The sequence below is a fragment of the Stegostoma tigrinum genome, chromosome 36 (assembly GCF_030684315.1).
Source record: "Stegostoma tigrinum isolate sSteTig4 chromosome 36, sSteTig4.hap1, whole genome shotgun sequence".
In the NCBI taxonomy this organism is placed as follows: domain Eukaryota; kingdom Metazoa; phylum Chordata; class Chondrichthyes; order Orectolobiformes; family Stegostomatidae; genus Stegostoma; species Stegostoma tigrinum.
Genome location: NC_081389.1, coordinates 11,989,930 through 12,007,125, shown reverse-complemented (window position 1 = coordinate 12,007,125; position 17,196 = coordinate 11,989,930). Strand labels below are relative to the sequence as shown.

At 44.4% G+C, this 17,196-nt stretch overlaps 1 protein-coding gene across 5 annotated transcripts in view; it reads right to left on the bottom strand.

Annotated features, from left to right (window-relative positions):
* LOC125446708 (CD276 antigen-like) overlaps nucleotides 1–17,196 on the bottom strand; it is a 312,391-nt gene that overhangs the window by 28,592 nt on the left and 266,603 nt on the right. For all 5 annotated transcript variants that reach the window (XM_059640089.1, XM_048520440.2, XM_048520439.2 and 2 more), the window contains one exon: nucleotides 10,139–10,174. In XM_059640089.1, coding sequence (XP_059496072.1) covers nucleotides 10,139–10,174 — 36 coding nt within the window. The remainder of the gene's footprint in view (nucleotides 1–10,138; nucleotides 10,175–17,196) is intronic.

Here is a 17,196-nt window from a genome sequence, read left to right as displayed (position 1 = left end):
CATTCCCATGCCCAACAGATGCAAGGCAAATTTAACAAAATATCTGGCGATCATTCAACAATAATATTTCAAGTCAGCTGGACAGACTTCACTGGTACTGGTATTTTAACAGAGAAGTGTTGCTGAGGCTGTTTAAGGTTCCTGTCAGATCTCTTTTGGAATACTGAGAGCAGTTTTGGGTCCCACATCGAAGGAAGGACATGCTGACCTTGGAGAAGGTCCGCAAAGATTCATAAGAATAAGCCAGGGATGAAGGGCTTGACATAAAAGAAATGGTCGAAGAGTCTGGGTCTGTACACAATGGAGTTCAGAAGGATGACGGAAATATGAAACTTCCGTAGTACTGAGAAGCCTGGATAGAGTTGATGTGAAAATGATGTTTCCACTACTAGGAGAGACTGAGACCTGAGGGCACGGCCTCAGAGTGAAGGGGCGAGCCTTTAGAATTGAGATGTGGAGGAATTTCTTCAGGATATTCTGTGGAATCCAGGTCCCTGGAGCATTACGTGGATCTCTGGATTAGTAGTCAAGTCATAATATCACTTGGTTACTGTTTAGCTGGCATGGCTACAATCTATTTCCAATCAGTCAATTCCCACACATTCACTAGAGAGCCTTAAAACAAACTGTTAACATAGCTCACTCATTACCTATGGGTTACACAAACACTGTGGAGAGGGAAAGACAGTGGGGTTGGTAGGTCTGTGACCTTTCAACTAAACTGGGGAAAGATAGAAATGCTTTCCATCAAGTGAAAAGAAGGCAGTTTACCCTCTGGTACAGGCCAGTCCAACTTGATCCAGGCTTTCCTAATCCAGTGGATCATCTCTCCCAGGAGGTGAAGTGGAGCTCATATATTAAGATATAGGCACAGAAGTAGACCATTCAGCCCATTGGGTTAAGTGATACATAAGGTACCGACAATTGTTCAGGAGTTCAGCCTACTAGTTTAAAAGGAGAGTAGTACAGCAGATTCCATTGATCTTCCTGCCCAAGTAAAAGCACAAGTAAGGAAAATATGGCCCAGCGTGTGGCTATTTTAACATAAGCACAGCCTTGGAGTGAGTTAAGCTTCAGAAAAGTGCAGAGAATGCGGCACAAATATTGCGACTCAGCCAGTTTGGTGAACAGCCGTTTTGGGAATATTAATGTCTGGACTCGAACTGGAACATAAAAGAATGTGCAAAGTCTCAGAAATGAAGAATTTAAAGGTACCAAAATGCAACATTGGAGTCACTATTGTCTACTAATCTGCTGACAAAGGATGCACCGTTCTCAAATATCACAGACAACTAAGTGGAAGGAGTTAATAGAATGTGAGGCTGGATGAACACAGCAGGCCCAGCAGCATCTCAGGAGCACAAAAGCTGACGTTTCGGGCCTAGATCCTTCATCAGAGAGGGGGATGGGGTGAGGGTTCTGGAATAAATAGGGAGAGAGGGGGAGGCGGACCGAAGATGGAGAGAAAAGAAGACAGGTGGAGAGGAGAGTATAGGTGGGGAGGTAGCGAGGGGATAGGTCAGTCCAGGGAAGACGGACAGGTCAAGGAGGTGGGATGAGGTTAGTAGGTAGGAGATGGAGGTGCGGCTTGGGGTGGGAGGAAGGGATGGGTGAGAGGAAGAACAGGTTAGGGAGGCAGAGACAGGTTGGACTGGTTTTGGGATGCAGTGGGTGGGGGGGAAGAGCTGGTCTGGTTGTGTGGTGCAGTGGGGGGAGGGGACGAACTGGGCTGGTTTTCGGATGCGGTGGGGGAAGGGGAGATTTTGAAGCTGGTGAAGTCACATTGATACCATTGGGCTGCAGGGTGCCCAAGCGGAATATGAGTTGCTGTCCCTGCAGCCTTCGGGTGGCATCATTGTGGCACTGCAGGAGGCCCATGATGGACATGTCATCTAAAGAATGGGAGGGGGAGTGGAAATGGTTTGCGACAGGGAGGTGCAGTTGTTTATTGCGAACCGAGCGGAGGTGTTCTGCAAAGCAGTCCCCAAGCCTCCACTTGGTTTCCCCAATGTAGAGGTAGCCACACCGGGTACAGTGGATGCAGTATACCACATTGGCAGATGTGCAGGTGAACCTCTGCTTAATGTGGAATGTCATCTTGGGGCCTGGGATAGAGGTGAGGGAGGAGGTGTGGGGGCAAGTGTAGCACTTCCTGTGGTTGCAGGGGAAGGTGCCGGGTGTGGTGGGGTTGGAGGGCAGTGTGGAGCAAACAAGGGAGTCACGGAGAGAGTGGTCTCTCCGGAAAGCAGACAGGGGTGGGAATGGAAAATTGTCTTGGGTGGTGGGGTCGGATTGTAGATGGCGGAAGTGTCGGAGGATGATGTGTTGTATCCGGAGGTTGGTGGGGTGGTGTGTGAGAATGAGGGGGATCCTCTTTGGGCGGTTGTGGCGGGGGCGGGGTGTGAGGGATGTGTTGTGGGAAATGCGGGAGACGCGGTCAAGGGTGTTCTCGACCACTGTGGGGGGAAAGTTGCGGTCCTTGAGGAACTTGGACATCTGCGATGTGCGGGAGTGGAATGCCTCATCGTGGGAGGCAGATGCGGCGGAGGCGGAGGGATTGGGAAGAGGGGATGGAATTTTTGCAGGAGGGTGGGTGGGAGGAGGTGTATTCTAGGTAGCTGTGGGAGTCGGTGGGCTTGAAATGGACATCAGTTACAAGCTGGTTGCCTGAGATGGAGACGGAGAGATCCAGGAAGGTGAGGGATGTGCTGGAGATGGCCCAGATGGCCCAACTGAAGGTTGGGGTGGAGGGTGTTGGTGAAGTGGATGACCACTCTCTCCGTAACTCCCTTGTTCGCTCCACACTCCCCTCCAACCCCACCACACCCGGCACCTTCCCCTGCAACCGCAGGAAATGCTACACTTGCCCCCACACCTCCTCCCTCCACCCTATCCCAGGCCCCAAGATGACTTTCCACATTAAGCAGAGGTTCACCTGCACATCTGCCAATGTGGTATACTGCATCCACTGTACCCGGTGTGGCTTCCTCTACATTGGGGAAACCAAGCGGAGGCTTGGGGACCGCTTTGCAGAACACCTCCGCTTGGTTCGCAATAAACAACTGCACCTCCCAGTCGCAAACCATTTCCACTCCCCCTCCCATTCTTTAGATGACATGTCCATCATGGGCCTCCTGCAGTGCCACAATGATGCCACCCGAAGGCTGCAGGAACAGCAACTCATATTCCGCTTGGGAACCCTGCAGCCCAATGGCATTAATGTGGACTTCACCAGCTTCAAAATCTCCCCTTCCCCCACCATATTCCAAAACCAGCTCAGTTCGTCCCCTCCCCCCACTGCACCACACAACCAGCCCAGCTCTTCCCCTCCACCCACTGCATCCCAAAACCAGTCCAACCTGTCTCTGCCTCCCTAACCTGTTCTTCCTCTCACACGTCCCTTCCTCCCACCCCAAGCCGCACCTCCATCTCCTACCTACTAACCTCATCCCACCTCCTTGACCTGTCCGTCTTCCCTGGACTGACCTATCCCCTCCCTACCTCCCCACCTATACTCTCCTCTCCACCTATCTTCTTTTCTCTCCATCTTCGGTCCGCCTCCCCCTCTCTCCCTATTTATTCCAGAACCCTCACCCCATCCCCCTCTCTGATGAAGGGTCTAGGCCCGAAACGTCAGCTTTTATGCTCCTGAGATGCGGCTGGGCCCGCTGTGTTCATCCAGCCTCACATTTTATTATCTTGGATTCTCCAGCATCTGCAGTTCCCATTATCACTAAGTGGAAGGAGTACCAGCTCCACACTATCATTGTTACTGTTTCCTGCACATCATTTACACCCTCAAGAAAACTTTTACACCCGGTAACCACTTTGACAGAGTGACTGCTGGAAACATACAGTCTAATTAATGTCACAAATATAGGAGAAACATTATTCAAGGAATGGATGCTTCCCTTTATGTGGTATAATTCACAGTAGGCCAGATGATGATTTGAATGTTTGACCATGTTCTGATGGTGCTATCAGATCTGCCAGCTTTGGGGCAGGAAGCTTCCAAAGATGCCAATCTGTATCATACTCAGTTTTACTCACTAAGCCTGATGGCTTGGCATCCTTGGAAAATTACTCCCTTGTCCCAAACATCTTGGATGATAGACTACTCATCAAGATGCCCACAAACAGAAACAACTTAAGAAAAAAAACTCGAGAGAACATATGCATGAAAAATAAATACTGGAAAGAGAGTAAGAAATAGATGAAGAAAATACAACCTTTAACAAGAGATGGAAGTATAGTGGTTACATCACTGGGCTAGTAAACACAGAAACAAGAAACAGGCCATTTGGCCCTTCGAGCCTGATCTGCCATTCAACACGATCATGACTGATTCTCTATCTCTATGCCATATTCCCACTTTATACTTCATAATCAAAGACACCTTGCACGTTTTTTTCTGAAGAAGGGTCCTGACCTGAAACATCAACTTTCCGGCTCCTCTGATGCTGCCTGGCCTGCTGTGTCCCCCCAGCTGCACACTGTGTTATCTCTGACTCCAGGTCTTGCTATTCCACCCTCTTCTGTTAGGCAGAAATACAAAAGTTTGAAAACACGTGCTAACAGATTTAAGAACAGCTTCTTCCCTATTGTTAACAGACTTGAATGGATCTCTCACATGCGAAAGCTTGTCTTTCTCTGCACTTTCCCCGTAGTGGTAACAGAATATTCTGCACTCTGTCCTATTACTCTGATGTACTTACATATGGCATAATTTGCCTGGAATAGCAAGGAAAACAATGCTTTTCACTGTATCTCAGTACATGTGATAATAATCAAATCAAATCAAATTTAGAAGGATTCAAGCTATTTCACAGTGACCATGGCTTCAAGCCCCTCCATAGCAGCTACGGGAATTAGTTCAGGTGATAAATCTGGACATATCAAGGCAAGACATCAGTGTCGTGACCATGAAAACTGTCACCTAATGTTGTGAAGGTATGTTCATTAATGTCCTTTGGGGAAGAATATCCGCCATCCTTACCCGGTTCCCACCTACAAGTGACTCCAGGCCCAATGGAGTTGACCTTAACTGACCTCTGAAATGACTGGGCAAGCCCTTTAGTTCAAGCCTAAATAGGGGTTTTGGAAGAATGAAATTAACATTGATATGATGCTACAACATTCCTGTTTTAAAACAGTTCAAGATCCAAAGATAAAGTGATAGATCTGCATTTGATGCTCTCCTTGTTCTGTACGTGCTGTTGCATTAAAATGATTTTAAATTGGTATTTATGCCTTTTGAATACATAATATACAATATACAGATATGTACATATATGAGGTCTTCCGCATTTCACATCATAATTCCTCTCATCAGTTTCAATGGTGCACCCACTTGAGCCATGAATGTAAATGTACCACCTTCAATGTGTTGAAGCATGGTTCTCATCCACAGTCCCAGCTAAGATCCTTTCCCATGTAAAACTGGCACATAAAATAGATATACAAGTGGGTTGGTTAATGCAGTGGTCTGATAGCTGGTTTGGAATGCAGAGTGACATCAACAGTGCAGGTTCAGTTCCCATGTCTTTTGCGATCTCCATGAAGGTCCCACATTCTCAAGCTTATCCCTCGTCTGAGGTATGGCGAGCCTCAGGTTAAACTACCACCAGTTAGCTCCCTCTAATAAGACAGCAGGGCTATGGGGACCTTACCTTTTTTGCTTCATGCACCTGCCTATCTCTGAACAGAGATCACAGCACAACAGATCTGTGACAGAGTTAAAGCAATTCTAACAGAATTGTGAAAGATGCATTCCTCATAAGTGCAGCAGGCAGGCATGAGAAATGATAGCCAATCACACAAGCTGAGGAATAGCTTGAAGCTTTCATTGCTGGTGATTTATTCCGTGGTTCTCTGGACAGAAATTTCCTGATAGAATCTCAATTGCTTTTGTAAGTTGACTCCATAACGGGTAGAATTGATACTGAGCATTAAGTGGAGAGAATACAATATTAGAAATTTGGATCAATAAATCTGGAATCCTGACAAGAGTGGAATTCAGTAGAACTTCATTATTACCAATCTGTTATCGCAAGGCTATCATTGCAAATGTTACCATGAACTCAGATCTTCACTAATCAGTAGAAAAGCTCAATAAGATGAAAGTGCTGATGAAAATCTACACAGGTTGTTCAAATGACTTGAGTTCACAACAAACACTGACTCAAAAACAGAATAATTATTCAAGACAGCATGATAGTATTACTGCCCTTGAGATGATCAAAGCTGGCACAACTGAAGTGAGAGATACTAATGAGTCCCTAAGGGCCAGTAATGACCCAATTATTGCTCCTTCGTCCAAGCAAAAATAATATTTGTGATGCTTTTATGAATCCCAGTTGCACAGGTATATATTCCCCTGTTGTATATATGTTTTAGGTTGGGCAAAATTGCCTAATCATCTGCTCGGCTAAAGGGAGATTTGCGTGAGGATTGTGTAGAGGAAACTGGACAACTAGATTTATACTGCAGCCTGGTGTCAAGAGCCTTTCAAAGGCTGGAGATGGTGGGGCATGTGACTCAACTCTAACTGTCCCAGTAGCTTCACCATCACTGCCATGGCAGTACAATGCAGCAGCCAAATTGGGAAACCTGCTCAATCAGGAACTGGAAGTAGCCAGTGGCCTTGATGAAGATGTCCACACCTCAGGAAACAACTTCTTTTAGAAGTTTGTGAAAGCTTACCTTAATTTCTAGTTTTAAAAGCCAATTGATAGCTTCGTATATTACCAGTATTTTGCGAAGTATCTCTATTTTGAAAATTTCCTACAGTTGCTATGCACTTCACCTTGATCCTAAGGTCAAAGATCATGTGAAAAGGATGTTCTGAAACGCCAAACTTTATTCCTTTCAGAGCCCTCTGACAGGATAGACCCTCAACTCAGTTCAAATCATGTATCATTTTTGCATGGCATCCATTAACTCAAAAAGGGGGCGAGTGTAAATGCTATTTTTATAATAAATTCAGGTGTAATATCGCTAATATTTATCCAAATTATCCCTTGACTCCCAGGGTCATTATTCTGACAAACAAGCAGCAGGTTATTGTTTAGTCATCCAGGTGGATCCATTAACACCCCACAACGTTCTGTGCCTGACAACAGTTTCCACATACAGGGACACAAGAACCAGCCCACCTCACTGTCAGTTCTGTTGATGTCTCTAATTTGTCATGCTCTTTATCAGATCTCCAAATGAGTATAAATTTCCTCCAACTAAATACTGAGAAAAGCTGTTGTTTTCGGTCCCTGGCGCCCTAGTCATCAACTCATTCCTTCCTGACCACCATCTGAGGCTGAGGCAGACTGTTAATATCCTCGGGGTCATAGTTGATTGAGATGAGTTGGCAACTGCATATTGGCTCCACCATCTAAATGGACTGTGGCATTCAGTTGTTCTGGATTGAATTATGAGAGTCTCGCAACTGATCTGTGCCTGATTGTCACTTTGCTTGACTGGTTAAGCCTGGATGTGGACTCAGAGCAAAGTAAAGAAGTAACACAGAGGTCACTAGAAGGTGAGGTGTAAGCGTCATTACAGCGACATGTTTAAACTCTGATGAATAAACACGTTGCATGCTTCAAAACTAGTGTCAGCTTTGCATTGTTCAGATTTTTAAAATGCACCACACCACTACCTGCAACTCTGTGATATTACTGTGTACAAACTGACTCGACTGTTATCGTTCCTCTAGGCTAGGCTATTCCAATGTTCTGCTAGCTGACTTTCCAATTTCTACTCTCCGTGAAATTGAAATCATTCAAAGCTCAGCTGCCTATGTCCGAACATGCAACAAATCCCAGTTACTCATCGGTCCTATACTCACTGGCCTGTACTGGCTCCCAATTGATAATGGGCTCATTTCCTTTTCTGAATCCTTCATGGCCTCATCATTCTCTGCTTCTGAAACCTCCTCCAGGCTTCCAACTCTCCAAGAGAATTCTGTGCTCCAATGATCCTGGCCTGCCACTCTTTGACAAGTTTCATTTCTCTTTCAGTTCTGGAGTTCCTAAATAAATCTCTCCTCTTTATACATTCCTTCACATCTACATCCTTACCTTCATTGGTCAGAACATTGAGTATAGGAGTTGGGATGTCAAGTTGTGGCTGTATGGGACCCTAATGAGGCTACTTTTAGAATAGTGCATACAGTTCTGATGTTGTTAAGTTGAGAGGATGCAGAGAAGGTAGCCAAGGTCTTTTTGAGGTTGTCTAAAACTAAAGGGTGTGGGTTTAAGGTGAGAGGGGAAAGATTTAAAAAGGACCTGAGGGGTAATGTTTTAACACAGAGGGTGGTGCATGTATGGAACAAGCTGCCAGAGGAAGTGATGGAGGTGGGTACAATGACAACATTTAAAAGTCATCTGGATGAGTACATGAAAAAGAAGGGTTTAGAGGGGATATGGGCCAAATGTTGGCAAATGAGACTGGGTCAGATTGGGATATTTGGTCGGTGCAGACCCATGAGACCAAAGAGTCCATGCTGTATGACTGAATGACCAAGCTTTTGTCTTAACACCTCCCCTGATGTGCTTTACTATCAAACTTTGCTGAATGAAATTCCTGCAAAAGGAGTTTGTAACGATTTACTGCAGTAAAGACTCGGTATAAATGCAGATTATTGCTTTGTAAATGCAACCTACAATTCACAAGAAAATCTAGCCATTAATTTCCAAAGAATAAAGTTGCAAATGTTGATCATTTCTGAACATAAGGACTCAGAAATAGGAGGAGTAGGCCATTCAGCCCATTGACCCTGCTCTGCTATTCAATGTGATCATGGTTGCACTTGAGCTTCAATTCCTTTTCCCACCCATTCCCTACACATCCATCTGAGGTCACCTAGTCCTATCAACATATCCTCCCATTCCTTTCTTCAGTACATGCTTCCCCTTGAACACCTTAAAATAATTCACTTCAACTATCCTCTAGATTAGTGGGTTCCACATTTTCACTCCTCACTGGGTAATAGGACAGTCCTGAATTCCCTTTGTGGTAGTTAGTTTATGATGGGCTGAATTTTCTACTCCTAGTTCTTACATGAAGACACCTGCTAGAGATTGTGAAGAGAAGGAAAATAGTGTGTGAAGTAAGGACAGTCTCTTTCAGTTGTGAATTGTACAAGTTGCCCCTGAACGTTCATGGTAAGTACCTTATTGACCCAATAAGGCAGTGTTTGGAAACCCTTGAACTGATTCATTCCAAGCACAGAAGTTATGGTGGTTTCATCCTGTCTTGAAGAGGGAAAAGAAATGGCAAGTTCTCACTTTGCAAACTGATAATGGAAGAACACTGAAGTTACTGCAGGAATAGACAATCAATAGGAACAATGAACAGATTAAAACATAAGGAACAGTCACAGCATTCATTTCTGCTCATAGTCACTCATCGCAGAAAGGCTTTATCTTAAAAATGAATAAATAATGGCCTACCAGGAACACTAGCTTTTACTGCGCAATGACCCCAGACAAATGGATCAATCATTTTGTTTAACCTATCAGTCAGTGTAGACAAGTCTATTTGTACATTTCCCAGTTGCTGGTTTCTCCTGAGCACCTGGAGGTTTCACAAAGGTTGTTTTCAGCACCATCAATTCGGCAAAACTCTCTCAACTGAACACCACACCCCATCAGTACCCCCTCAACCTGAAATAGATGCTAATGAATGGGAATATGGATTTAAATTCACTCTCCCAGGTAACCTGCAATTGTATGCGATAGTGTGGCAGCTCTCTCTCTATTCCATTCTCCCTTCAAAAGTTTGACAGGATCAGAGAATTGCTCTGGTAGCTTAGCCCCAGATTAAATCCAAAACTGCCGCCAATCCCAGCAGAACTGGATGCCCCACCCTAGCAGCTTTTCAGAGATAGTAGGAATTGCCGATGCTGGAAAATCTGAGATAACAAGGTGTATAGCTGGAGGAAGACAGCAGGCCAAGCAGCATCAGAGGAGCAGGAAAGTTGATTTTTCAGGTCTCGACCTTTCTTCAGAAATTTCTGCTTGGCCTGCTATGTTCATCTAGCTCTGCACTTTGTTATCTCAAATTCTACAGAGTGTTTTGGTTGCTTTCAGAAAGCCACGAAATACACCAAACTTGCAAATGTGAGAAGAGCCAGCCTTACCTTCTTTATCGTTAGCATGTTCCAAAGGCTTCATTGCTGTAAAAATCAAAAGACAGTTTATTCATTAACATGACACTAACACATAGTATCCAATGGAGTAGCCTTTGTGAAACAAAATCAATTCACATTTTAAGGTTACAGGTTTTTCTGTGTGTCCTTGTTTTTAAATCATGTCTCATGCTTGAATTGCTTCTCTGCATGTGTCCCAACCTATAAGCTGTATGAGTAGACATTTGCTCCAACCAAATGTCAGTCCGCAGAACACACAGTCCACTAAGACAGTCAAGTTTATTGTAACACTAAGGTTATACTCTAACAGGTTTACACACACACTGGATTCAGCCTGCTTATGATATTGTACACTGAACACACACATAGCTGATTGACTCTATACGTAAACAGAGTGACGAACGAGGTGGCAGGGTGGCTCAGTGATTAGTATTGCTGCCTCACGGTGCTAAGGACCCGGGTTTTGTTCCACCCTCAAGCGACTGTGTGCGCAGAGTTTGTACGTTCTCCCGATGACTGTGTGTGTCCTCTGGGTGCTCCGGTTTCTTCCCACAATCCAGACGAGTGCAGGCTAGATGGGTTGGCCAAGAGAAATGTGGGGTTACAGGCATAGGATAGAGGGTGGGTCTGGGTGGGATGGTCTTCAGAGGCACAGAGTGGACTCAATTGGGCTGAATGGCCTGCTCCCACATTGTAGGGATTCTATGATAAAGGCAAAACTGATAGTTTTATACAAGAGCATCAAATTTTGCAATGTCCTAAAGCTCAAAGCTCTGCCAAAACACAACAGTCTCTGTTGCTCTCAGTTGTTTACTGTCACCAAATACTCCTCACACACTTTTAATGTTGCAACTGTGTTTTCTGGCTCCTTCTTTCAATTATTTTTGCTTCATTGCTGTCTGGTCGCTGGTTGCTGTATCATCACAGATTGGTTAGGTTTCCAAAGAGGCCATTTGGCCTGACTCTGCCAGTTTCACTGCCCTGCCATCTCTCAACGCCTATCCCTTTAGGTGCTTCAGCAATCCTTTTTTAAAAGCCATCATTGAATCTACAGCCACTAGCCTTCCAGGATGCACATTTAGAACATAACCGTTCCCTGTCATTGGGAACACATCTATTTTTTCATACACAGCATTAGATATGCATGGATATTACCGGGTTGCCAAGGTTTGCTTGAACATGAAAAGCTAAAAAGTTAGAGGAGACTATGACTCATCTGCTGTTTACAATTAAACATTACCACCTCCAAGTTCCCCTCCAAGCCACTCACCATCCTGACTTGGAAATATATCACTGTTCCTTCAGTGTCATTGGATCAAAATCCTGGCATTCCCTCCCTAAGGTCATTGTGGGTCTACATGGTCTATGTGTCAATATGTGCTGCAGCAGTTCAAGAATGCAGCACAACAGCACCTTCTCAAAGTCAAACAGTGATGGACAATAAAATGCTGACGAAGTCAGTGATGACCATGTCCCCCATCAGTGTGTAAAAGCATTTTTGTGTGGAGGTGTCAGAGAGCTGTACAGCATGGAAACAGACCCTTCGGTCCAACTTGTCTACATCAACCAGATATCCTAAAGTACTTTAATCCCATTTGCCAGTATTTGGCCCACATCCCTCTTAACCCTTCCTGCTCATGTTCCCATCCAGATGCCTTTTAAATGTTGCAATTGTACCAGCCTCCACCATTTCCTCTGGCAGCTCATTTCATGCACGCACCACTATCTGCATAAACAAAAGTTACCCCTTAGCTCCCTTTTAAATCTTTAACCTCTAACATTGAACCTATGCTCTCTGGTTTTTGACTCCCCTACCCTGGGAAAAGACCTTGTCTACCTACACTATCCATGGCCCTCATGATTTTATAAAGCTCTCTAATGTCATCTCTCAGCCTCCGACGCTGCAGCCTCTCCGTCTCGCTCAAACCTTTCAACCCCAGCAACATTCTTGTAAATCTTTTCTGCGCCCTATCAAATGTAACAACATCTTCCCTGTAACAGGGAGACCAGAAGCGATTCCATATCAGTCTCCAAGCAGTACAGATTTAGAACACAACCTGTTCTTCAGCAGTCTTGAGACACTTGTGGCAGGACACATGTCATCAATTTACAGTGACCTTGTAAAAGTAGGGCTTTGGGACATCTATAAAGCACTCAATGTTGAGAACTTGTTTTGATATTCAATCAGATCACAATTGAACTGTACCTCAATTCCAGCTTCCTATCCTTGCTGCATAGTCCTTGATCATCTGAACAAACTAAGCTTCTCTCTTAGGCTCGAAAGCTTCAGTCAACTGCCGATTCAGAGTCTCTTGAAGGAAGAGCTCCAGGTTACTCTTAATCTTTATGCGGAAATGAGCCGCCTGGCTTGTAATTTTAAGGTCACGTCTCCCTGTTCTGGAATCTCTCAACCAGTGGGCATGTTTCCCTTCATCTCCTCTATGACATACCTCAGTTAAACCAATCTTCAGTTTGTTGGAACCCAAAGTGTTGACATTGCAAATTCTGAGTCACTGGAGTGTGCCTATGTGCGTGTTCCAGCTGTCATAAAGTGCAGTTGGTACTATTTAGTCAAAGGTTAGAGATCATTTGTGCATCAGTGATGGTGCCCTTACCACAGGGCCAGGAGGTGCAGGTTCAAGTCCGCCCTGCCCCAGAGGTGCGATAGAAAACATTCAAACAGATTGAATAAAAATAATTTTATCACGTTTTGGCTTTTTGGATAAGATCAAACACTGCATCTGTTTTTAAACAGATGAATGCCTGATATATTGTCTATAGATAATGAATGTATTAAGCTGACATGTAGCAGTGGGTTGTAGCAGGGGCTTATTCCATCAGCTCCAAAAGGATCTTCTTGGTCAACAGCTGTAGCCCTGATTCTGAGCCAGGCGAGTCCAGGTTCAAGTCTCACCTACCCCACCCTCGGAGATGTTTCCACCTTGGAGCGTGTGGTACATGGAAGGAAAAACTAACTTAGAAAACAGGGACGGGACTTGGCCATTTGTCCCTTCAAGCCCACTCCACCATTCAAAATAATCATGGCAGAGTAGCCCCCACTTAACTCTGGGCCGAGTATTGTGAATAAACCACCTGGGGAAGAGAAACCAAAGGCTGCTTTATCATTTGGCAATGCAATAGTCATAGAATCCCTAATGTGGATACAGGCCATTTGGCCCAACAAGTCACACCGACCCTCAGAGCATCCCACCTTGACCTATCCACTAAAATGTACCTAATCTACACATTCCTGAACACCACGGCCAATTTAGCACAGCCAATACACCTAACCTGCACATCTTTAGAGGGTGGGAGGAAACTGGAGCACCCATGACGAAACGCAAGCAGTCACAAGGAGAATGTGCAAACTCCACACGGACAGTCGCCCCGGAGACTGGAATTGAACCCAGGTCCCTAGCGCTTTGCGGCAGTAATGCTAAACCACTCAGCCACCATGCCGAGAACACAAGCAAGTTTCCATAACCCAACTTATCACTCCAAATCTTTTGGTATTCTTCTGAATTCATGTTGCATGTTATGTTACAGCCAATATATCCTTAGTGAGTAAATGATTTTATTGTCATGTGCATTTTTCAGTGAAACATACAGCAAAATACTGTGAAGAGCTTCCACTGTTGCCATGATGTGGCGCCATTTTGAATAGTTTAGTTTTCAAAAGATATAACTTAAAAGAGAGTCCGTAACTCTTCTGCATCGCTTCACCGCCACCAGTGCTGGACCCAATCAACATCGAAGTTACCACTCATCGATCTCCATCTTCCGCCGCTGGGCCTACATCGCCTCCGTCAACATATGCCAGGTCGAACGCTCACCCCTCGGCCATCTGCCTCCTCTATGGCTGCCACCAGGGTCCCGGTCTGGGCTCACCAGGCCTTGACCTTCTTTGTCGATGCTATCATCACTAATGTTGCCATGACCCAGCTCTCTCCAGAAGTTGAGTTGAAGCAAAAACTAAGAAAAAAAATGAAAGAAAACAAGAAAGCAGGAAAAAGAAGAGAAATAGGTGGAGTGGATGAACCCCTGACTCAGGAGCCCGGACTCTGCCAATGCTGCCATCTTGATAGTGATCTGAACGGAACACTACAAACATGCTCAGAGTGAGATCAATCATGTTCTGAATTCTAAGGCCTATGCAGAGTGGGCAGGAATGTGCAGTTGAGGCTGAAGATCTGCCATGATCGTATTGAACGGTGGAATAGCTTGTGGGGCTATTCCTGCTCTTTGTGTTATGTTCTTAGTCACTTCAGTCAGGATTAGCCCCATAGTCTGAGTGACTCAAGCAGCGCTTCCTTCCCCCTTTGCAAGCCACTCTCTTAATTTCAGTCGCCTGAGTAGCAGTCTGGCCACAACTGCAATCTAAACTTTGTTCGCCATACAGTTAATTCATAGGTGCAACTGAGAATATGAGTACAGTGCATCTGGAATTAGCAACAGTCCTGCAAAACAGTGTCTCAAAACATGAAGAAACGCTCACTCTTGTGCAACACAGAGAATGGGACCAATTAACAAACACCTTTTTAAACTCAAGGTCTTTATTTAATAGTTATTACATTTCACAATACAGTTTGCTTTGGAAACTATGTCCCTGAATAATTGCCAGCTGCCAAAGATGAAATAGAGTAAATTTTTCCCAAACGCAGTAGGTGCTAGACACCTACCAACATACAGCAGGAAGTTGTCAAGAATCTAGCAGAGTACTGCCCGAATACCTGGAGAGATACTTGTTCTTAATTCTGTAATTTCATCCCATTGATCTTGCTTTGGACTTGAAAACTCCACCAGAAAACAGAGGGAGCTTTGGCAAGTTTCTCATTCTGCTAACAGACGCTAGACACGCAATAAGGACAGCTTACAGCAGCTTGAATTTGAAACTGGGCATGATGATTATTGTGTACCTCAAATTCGTCTACCTAAGTCACACAAACTTCAATTTTCAGTTTTTGAAATGACTTCCAGACTCAACAGCTGTTTATGGGCAGGAGTTACAGATGCTACCACCCTTCATTTGCAGAATTGCTTTCTGAAGTCATCCCTGAATCATTCCTTTAATCGTTGCGTCCTCTCCATTGTGGAAGGTCCCCTGTCCTAGGTTCTTTACGTCTGTCTGTCCCATTCTGCCCTTCCAGATTTTACATGGTTCAACCAAATGCAATCAATTCACATCCATCATCCATTTTCTCCTCTGTTCTGCCTCCTACACGCAGCACCTAGCTGTAATTGTAAATGTAGTACCTCTGTTTCACACCAGAGAAAATAGTTTCTCTCTACCCCAAACACATCTTTGATCAATCAAACAGATTAGTCCAGATTATGGTGAGTTGGGTACATAACTGTAATGAAAACGTGATGCCTGTTCTCTGCCACGTTGACCAAACAGAGTCAGAGTAATACAGCATGGAAACATATTCTTCAGTCCAACTCATCTGCACTGACCAGTTAGCCTAAACTGATCTCACTCCACTTGCCAGCATTTGTCCCATATCCCTCTAAACCTTTCCTATTCGTAAACCCATCCAGATCCCTTTTAAATATTGTAATTGTACCAGCCTCCGCCAACTCCTCTGGCAGCTCATTCCATAAAGGCACCACCCTCTGTGTGGAAAAAGTTGTCCCTCAGATCCGTTCTAAGTCATTCCCTTCTCACTTTATCTGTGTCCCTCAATATTTTATTAACCTCAGCCTCCATCGCTCCAGGGAGAAAAGCAAAGCCTATTCAGCTTATCCCTTTGGCTCACGCCCTCCAGTCCCGGCAACATCCTTGTAAATCTTTTCTGAACTCTTTCAAGTGTAACAATATCTTTCCTAATTGCCTGGATTAAGTTTAAACAAAGTTTGGCAGTTAACTATCACTCATCAGCATTCGGGGAGTAGGATGTCATGTATGGTCCATTTGTCCAGTGCACGCAGCTGCTGACTACACTGGCTTTGATAAACATAGCACATCACTCTACACATGAGTGCTACATTAAATGCAATGTAATGTAGAGTGACCATAATCTGACTACATTCTGGGGCTGCTCTCCCATTTGAGAGGGACGACTGGTGATGGTTTAATCTGAGGCTCACCACCCATCAGGCAAGGGGAAAGGTTGAGAAGGAGAGTCCTTAGAATTGAAACCATGCTGTTGGTGTCATTCTGCACTGCAAACCAGTTTCCTAGCCAATTGAGCTAACCACCCTCTGTGTGGTACCTTAGTGCATGGACAAAGATCTATCTTTCAGAAAAACAGCTAGGTTGAGAAAAGAGATGGGAGCAAGAAACCGTGACACAACAAGTTGCTCTTTTTTAAAGACAGTCTGGAGGGAACAGGACCGAGCAAAACCATTGGTCCACTGTTGTTACTAATATTGGTGCTACGCTTTGTTCCACATCAGTCCAAACCAATTAACATTAGGGCTGGGCTGTCATTTGTCTGCAGTTCAATTTGCCCTCCTCTCCCCACTAACGGACTATTCAAAAGGCAGACAGTAAACAGGGAGTCTTATAAACATTAAGTTCTTCTTTAGATTTGGAAAGCATATCATTGAGAATGATACTGACTCACACACACGTTCCAGAGTTCAAAGACTTCCATTTACTGAATTTCAATTCTGCTGTGATGCCTTTGAAATATTTAAATCAGATTTGCCCAGTTGACTTAATGGCGAATAAAAGCAAATGCATAAGCAAGTTCAAACTCACCATTGATAAAGTGACAGGGAAAATGTCACTTGCCAATTGCTGCTAGCTAACTGACTTATCCAATTAACCTTGGAGCTCTCCCTTTCCTCCTCTCAGGAAATTGCCATAATTCCTTCAAAAGATCCAATTTGGTGTACACACACGTAATTGGTGCTGGTTAAAATATATTACTCAGTCACATCTCATTGGCAAATTGAGGTCTAATAAAGGACAGTTGAGCACTCTTGAGAACAGACTGATAGTTTTGAGGGTTGCTGTATAAATAAACACAGTTGACTTTTGTCACCAAATCCATAAAGATGGAATTAAAAAGCACAAAGTTTTATTTCCTGTGTTTGTGCTTTGA